Source organism: Lolium perenne, chromosome 7 (assembly GCF_019359855.2).
Source record: "Lolium perenne isolate Kyuss_39 chromosome 7, Kyuss_2.0, whole genome shotgun sequence".
Taxonomy (NCBI): Eukaryota; Viridiplantae; Streptophyta; class Magnoliopsida; order Poales; family Poaceae; genus Lolium; species Lolium perenne.
In genome coordinates, this window is record NC_067250.2 from 268,813,179 (window position 1) to 268,820,405 (window position 7,227).

The window sequence follows — 7,227 nt, forward strand, 5'->3', positions numbered from 1 at the left end:
GATGTCTGAATCCTCTGTTGCCTTATACATGTATAGGATGCCTGAAAACTTCGAGCCAGATTGTGCTAATACTCAACAGCTGAACTCTAACAAGGTGCCCATGGCTAGCTGCTGATGCTTGAATTTCTATTGCCTTGGATAGTTACATGTAATAGATGCCTGATCTCTGCAGCCTGGCTTGTACCCACACTCGAGCACTAATCTCTATAACAAGGTGCTCATGTATGCTTCGGACAACATCACACAACAGCTTATTTGATAACATAGTTACTGGAAGGGTTTCATTATTAAGCAGAAAGGAATGTTTGCTTGATGTGATCCTGACTTCCTGAGGAATATTCTTCTACTAGCTTACCGTGAAGGTTTAGTGTTGACCTTACCTTGGGATAATGTTTGGGCTTTGAGGACTGGGGTGCTAAGGTTCAGATTATATATTTATTATTTGGGGTTCCACTCATAAGACTAGTATTCATCAGGTACCCGTAGAGCCAATTTTGTACCCATGGCTAACTCATAACTTAGCGAGTAACCATGGACAAAAAAATGCCCTTCAAACCCGTGTCGAACATGTTTGATATCCATGGATACCTAGACCAATCCCTGAACACAGCGAATTAGTCGAAATATTTTACTTGAAGCTATGCTAGTATATATGTATGGCAGACAAATGTCGTCCTGAATAACTTATCAGTGTAGTTGAACTCGCATTCAATTTTCATACCAATAACACCCTGATCACCCTGATGAACGACGGAGTACATACTGGAGCTACCTTAACAAGCTTAACCACACCTCCGTGGTCTGTTTGGAGAAGAAGCGGTTCACCTTCTCGGTGGGATGAAACGAGTCCCAGAAGAAGTACTTGTCAGCGTTGTCGCACGTCAGCGGGCACACGTCGTTGCAGAGGTACCCCATCTCAATCTTACCGGTTGCGCAGCACCCCTCCGAGACGTTCTCCAGCCCGAGCTTCTCAGGATGGTCGATGAGGTCGACCATGGCGTCGTAGATGTTGATGTATGCGAGCCTGAACCCTTTGAGCTTGGCCCGGAGCCTGGCGATCATGGCCTTCACCTTGACGTTGTACTCCCTAGCCACCTGGTTGTACTCCTCGTTGCAGCCGCCACCGCGGAGCACGTTCAGGGTGCGCTCCAGTGGAACGCAGCCGATGGCGGGGAGGCCCGCGAAGGTGACCCGCCGCGCGCCGAGCTTGTAGATGGAGGTGAGGAACTCCTCGGCGCGCGCGACGAGGAAGTCCGAGTACTCGCCCACGCTGAACTCCAGGAACCGCCCCGTGACCATGAGATAGTAGTTCTCGAGGAAGTCATTGGTGCCGACGCTGACGATGTAGGCGGCGTTGGAAACGATGTGCTTGGCGCGGTCGGGCCCGACGTACTTGGCCAGCCGTTGCTGGTACTCCTTGAAGTACTCCACCTCCTTCAACAGCGGGAGCACTGCCTGCATTTGTGCATGCGCAAGGAGAAGAGTTAAGCGTGCAATACTTGTCAGTTACTGAAATCGAACACTTTTGCTGATTCTGCAACTCTTTTTTAGATAATAAGGCCAATGCTGCAATTATAGGACAGACTTGCAAATTTATAGGAATTTTTTAGCAACTGAGGATTAGCAAAACTCTCCTTTTCTGAACACTTCTGCGAATCAGTGAATTCTGGTATCTTGATCGAATTCCAAATAGAGACAATTGTCCTTATGTATAGCACACACAGTACAATATTCGATTCAGTTAGCATGCCAGTACATTCTCATTGTACATAGATTCTAGTCCAGGAAAGATTGGTGCGACTAGTTGGTGAGAGCAGCAACTAACCAAACTAACCACCAGTACTACTATTTGGCCCATAATTTCTGCAGGAACTAAGATGGCGCCAAATTCAGATCGAAAACGGTGCACTGACCGCTAATCAATGTGTCAGCACATCGATAAGCGTCGTTCTCCAGCACATGGACATCGCCATCAGAAGGAAACGGGAAAAAAAAGAAAATGCTATCTGATCATGGGACATGACCACTATTGAGTCTGGAGTAGAAAGAAGCTTCCTAGGCAACAGGACAGGATAGAGTACAGAGTACAGACTTAAGAACATAGGCCGAGCGGCTGATCATGCACAGCTGCATGCAGGTTGTCGGACCAACCGGCAACGGTAGATGGTGCTCCTGATAAATAAGTCGATCCATGGGAATCATGTGATCGATCATCCAGTTCGAGCACTGAATGCAAGAGAGTTAATGCCTCTGCATACAGTTGGTTGCTCGAAGGAGAAGGGGGAGATATTTGCTCAAGTCTCAACGACAACCATGAGAATAATGCTTGTGTTTGAGGACAAAAAACAACCAACAGAATGCTTTGCAAATTAGCAAAGGCCGTATGTACTTGGTGGTTGATGGGCATGCGGATTGCTGTGTGATTAATTAGCCGTCAATCCTGATGGTGGATCGGTGCTGCTGACCAATCTGCCTTGTGGGGATCTGATCTGCAATGTCTAAATCAAGGTTTTTCAGAAGAACATGGTTACAGATAAGGACAATCTTTTTATGAAAAGGGGAAGAAAGTGCCCGGTTCTTCCCGACATCATTCATCTCCCGTGGCCATCATCATAAAAAGATCAAAGAAGAGGCAATATCATGGTGTTTAGCCAGGGCAAAAAAAATTGAGCTATGTAATATACCGGGAGAATAGTCTCGTAATGCTTAAAGACCTAGGATTTTTCCTAGGCAATTGTCTAAAATTTGTTCTCTATTAGTGAAAACGACAACTATTTTCCCTCGTTAAAAAAAGGGGAAGAAAATGATAGTTAGCGTACCTAAATGATCATAGCCTATTTTCTGTGTATATATACTAGCACGCACATTATTAGCACAGCTGAAACCTTGTAAAGATGCAACACTAGTAGCCGAAAGTGTAACTGCCCGTTGCCACTTACAGCCTGTTGCCTGGGTACTGGAAATTTGGAGCATTCGTCAGTATAGTACTACTACCATTTCCATGCTAGACATAAAACTCCATGGCTGGGCGAATCTGCTGCTGCCCTATATATGGAGGCATGGAGCATATATCCGGAGGACAGTTGTTACGTGTCCCATTGCAGACGTGCATAAAGGGCACGTAGAACAGTTAGTGGGCGCCCCATTAATCCAGACTCGACCCTTGCACATGCTATTGATGCGTTGAGCAAGTCTTTCTTGGCACACTCATCTAACGTTCAAAACTAAGAAAAGGTAGACCCTTTGAGACACACTTGGACCAAAAAAATTAACTAGCAGACAATTTATACTCTTAGATTCTCACGGTAGGTGATATTTGTTAAGCTTCATGCACTAGCCACTTGAACCAAAAGTCCGAACTGATGGAAAGGGCTAGGCAATCCACATATACATTTCACAACAATATTCTCCAAATCTCGAATCAACTTATCCGAGTGCAATGAGAACTAGGGATTTGGTTACCGGGTGAAATACCGTGGTTACCGGCCGGTAACCGGGATTCGCAGCCACCTCCGGTAAATGAGTTTATCGTGCAAAAGAATCTCAATTTATTTCAATTTGGTTTGAGTTTGGGCTCGTTCGTTAGTCCAACCTAAATAATATGTGTTTGCCCTCCGTTATAACCCTATGCCCCAACTCATTTGTCAAATATTTTATGTTCCTTCTCACCTAAACATTATATTCAAAATGTTTAAATATTATCGAGTTTGAAATGGAATTTTTGTTGGAGAATCTCGTCCGACATTTGACCGGTTATCTCCAGTAACCACAATTACCGAAGATCCCGCCCCCTCGGATATTTTCTTCATGTAGGTACTCAAATCCTTGGTGAGAACTACCCAAAATGGCTCCGTGGTAGTAAGGTTTTAGGGGCGCATTCGAATGAGCGAATTTCAGTTATCTCGCTTTGGTGGCCTGGTGGGTTCTGTCATAATCATATTCCACGGGTCACTTGATCCGCTGTTAGACATCATTAAAACTTAGGTGAGATGATTGACTAAGGCTTTAAAAGACTTTCAGGATATTGTGCATTAGAAATTCTGCTACAGAATTTTATTTCCTAACACATGGCTCAACTGCCATGTGTATACCCGTGGTTATGCAATGGACCCAGCCGGTGCTGGCCGAGTTTGCCTGGTACCTATAAATTTTTTTCGATAAAGGGAATATATTAATATCAAAAAGATACCAATTACACCCAGCCTCTGCAACAACGCACCACCCTAATGGCACTACGGATGCACACAGCCAAAAAAAAAGGAAAAGAAAACTAAGAAACAAAAGTCCCGCTACAGTATCTCGGGTCTAACAACAGTAATACATCCACCGCCAAGACAACACCTGAAATACAGACTCTCCAAAAACGACGCCTCCAAGAAGGGAACAGTGCTCTAACACCGTCGTCGCCCGATCAACGATCTTAGGTTTTCACCCTGAAGATAGTCCCCACTCTCAAAACAATACCTCCAACAAGGTCATTGCCAGGCACAACCAGTTAAGGCCAGACCTTGGGTTTTCACCCTGAAAGGTAGGACTCTGAACTTCACCTGTGTTGTCGCCCCCACTATCATACCGCTGTTGTGAAACCCGGAACACCAAGCAAGTCCCTCAACAGCGCGGAGACTTGAACCTCCCTTAGCTAGTCCTCCCCTCCGGCCTTCATGAACTTCTCTTCTTCCGACTTTCATCATGGATCCATAGTCACTTGATGTCAACACAGAAAAAGAGCTTCGCGCCGCTCCCTCCAGAACCAATCGGTCGGAATAAAAGCATGGATGCGCACGACCGAATACCACCGATCCAGCAAACTCCAGGCACAAAGCACTGTTACATTCGACCCAAGTCTTATAAATGGAACTGTGCGAGTGTATTACGTTCACTTAATGACCCAAGTCTTCAGAATCCATACTGAACAATTCGCCATTTGAAACGCAAACAATAGGACTAGTGTTCCCGTTGCTAGTCTGGTGTAGACGTACGTGTAGATTGTATGACTACCTACTCCTTTCCATAATTTATGTCGTGGTTTTAATTCAAGTTCGAGCTGCAATCACAACAAGAATTATCAAATGGAGGAAGTAGTTTTTTTTTTAAGTAGCAAGTCGTGTACTAGTGTAGTGTGCTCTTGTACTACGGACGCGGCAGGCAGGTAGACGCATGCATATGGATTCGTGTTGTCGAGGCCGGATCGACCTTTGCGCCGACGCCATCTCTCATCCAAGACCCAATCTCAAGTCTTCACTGTCAGGTCGATCTTGATGATGCTACGTACGTCGTGATGTTGGCCATCGCCAATTAATGGAGGTCGTGAGGGAAGCCTAGCCCAGAAGAAGATTGCGAGTTGGGAATACCTAGCTAGCTGACGTGACAGGCTATGTGAGATGAAACGGATACACAGTTGCCATGGAACGAGGAAATATTGCTCCAGCACATTAGTAGTAAGAAGTTTGTTAAGGTACCAAACAGATTTCCAACAAGTTTGTTAATATTGGCAGGTTAACGGCTTTCAGATTAACATGATAAAGCAGGACGCGAGATTTCAGGAACAGCTTAACATAGCACGGGGAGATCGGAGCATGGACACGGCGGCTGCAGGACGTACCAGGACGCTGGCGGTGCGGTTGTCGAGGCCGGTGCCGGCGGAGGCGAAGACGACGCCGGTGGCGAAGTCCTGGATGCTGTAGGCGGGGTCGAGGTACGCCGGCACGAGCGGCGGCAGGCCGAGCGCCTCGGAGACGAAGTCCGGCGGGAGGCGCCCGTTGCAGAACCGGCCCGTGGCGCCGCCGCCCGGGATGTGCATGTCGCGCCCGTACGGCGGGAAGTTGCTCTTCAGCACCGTGTTGATCGCGTTGTTGTTGCCCGTGTCGACCGTCGAGTCACCGAACACGATCACCGCCGGCACCACCGGCCTCTTCTTCGCCGACGCCGATGGCGATGCCGTTTCCGTTGCCGCGTCGACGACGAGCATCTGTACCGCCGCCGCGGCCACGAGCAGCAGCGCGACCGTCATCGACGACAACCTTGCCTGGCGAGACGCCATCAATGGCGCGCGCGCTGTGGCTGTGTACGTAATCGAGATAGTGCGTCGTCGGGTACTCGCGTGCAGCGACCGAGAGCCGGGTGCGCGCGCGGCTTGCAGTTACAAGTGCGCCTAGCCTTCGCTTTGCCGCCATTAAATAGGGTCGAGCTGTCAGGCGTGGGCCGGGACGGCTGCGGGCTCGCCAACTGACTTTCAAAGTTACGCCAAGAGGCCCATGACCCTGTCCCACTTTGTTGGATAGGGAAATACCTGAAAGCTGAAATCGATGTTACTTGGCTCTTTTCTCAACGAAGCAAATAGAGTAGATGTGTGCACTTCAATATGCTGGACCACTTCTCCCTCTGTATTCACAAATCCCACTCCGCCCCCATCTTGGGCAACTGCGTCGCTAGTTGGCCAACATACACTGAATTTGAATGTTTCTGCGCATTTAAGTTATTCTTTAATCCTTAAGTGAAACACATTTCATTTCCGTTGATAGTGAATTTTTTTTCTGAAATTTGATACTTCACAATGCGTATGATAGTGGTAGCGTATGCATCTGTAGTACTGTTCGTAATTTCCATCATTCAGAAAATAAGATAGTGAGGCAAAACGAGAGGCGATATAGAAGGTGAGGGGTGGATACCCCCAGTGCCACCAGTCGTTGAAGAGGGGGTGGAGATGGGGCGACACCCGATGATCACTGTTGTGCGGGATTTGTGGGTTATAATAACCTCCCACGGAAGCAAGCGACTGGCCGAAGTAAACCCTAACAATATTGATTAATGTCCACCGATTTTGTTGCTTATGTGTTTGATGTGCAGGATGCGCTGGATTGTCATGGGGATTTTGGTGGCCAGAGGAGGAGATCTAAGGGGCGACATAGAGGAGGAATGGGGAAAGAGTTTCAAATTGGTGGGTTGGACCATGGAGTCTTCCTATCTAGGGCCGCACTGTCTACAGTACCGGGACACGTCGAAGACACCATTACATGATACGCCTTCCATCCTCACAAAGATAATGCAAACTCGGTAGGAGCTAGGGCATCGAGAATTATCACAATATTGAGGTAGTGGGTGGTGTTGTCACAGTGATCTAGGATTGGTCTTGTTAGCGGTGTAAGTCAAGCGTGTAACAAAGTTAGTGCCTCTAATGATCAATGCGAGAAATGTGCTAGTGCGGAAAAATGGAGTCCGAGATCCAGA

The 7,227-nt window shown here is 47.4% G+C and overlaps 1 protein-coding gene across 1 annotated transcript; it reads right to left on the reverse strand.

Annotated features, from left to right (window-relative positions):
• Nucleotides 1-614: 614 nt before the first annotated feature.
• On the reverse strand, nt 615-6,133 carry LOC127312805 (GDSL esterase/lipase At4g26790). The gene is made up of 2 exons (XM_051343359.2): nt 5,603-6,133; nt 615-1,455 (listed from the first exon to the last, which is right to left on the reverse strand). The coding sequence occupies exons 1-2, from the start codon at nt 6,038-6,040 to the stop codon at nt 769-771; spliced, it is 1,125 nt and encodes a 374-aa protein (XP_051199319.1). The 5' UTR covers nt 6,041-6,133; the 3' UTR covers nt 615-768.
• Nucleotides 6,134-7,227: the final 1,094 nt, after the last annotated feature.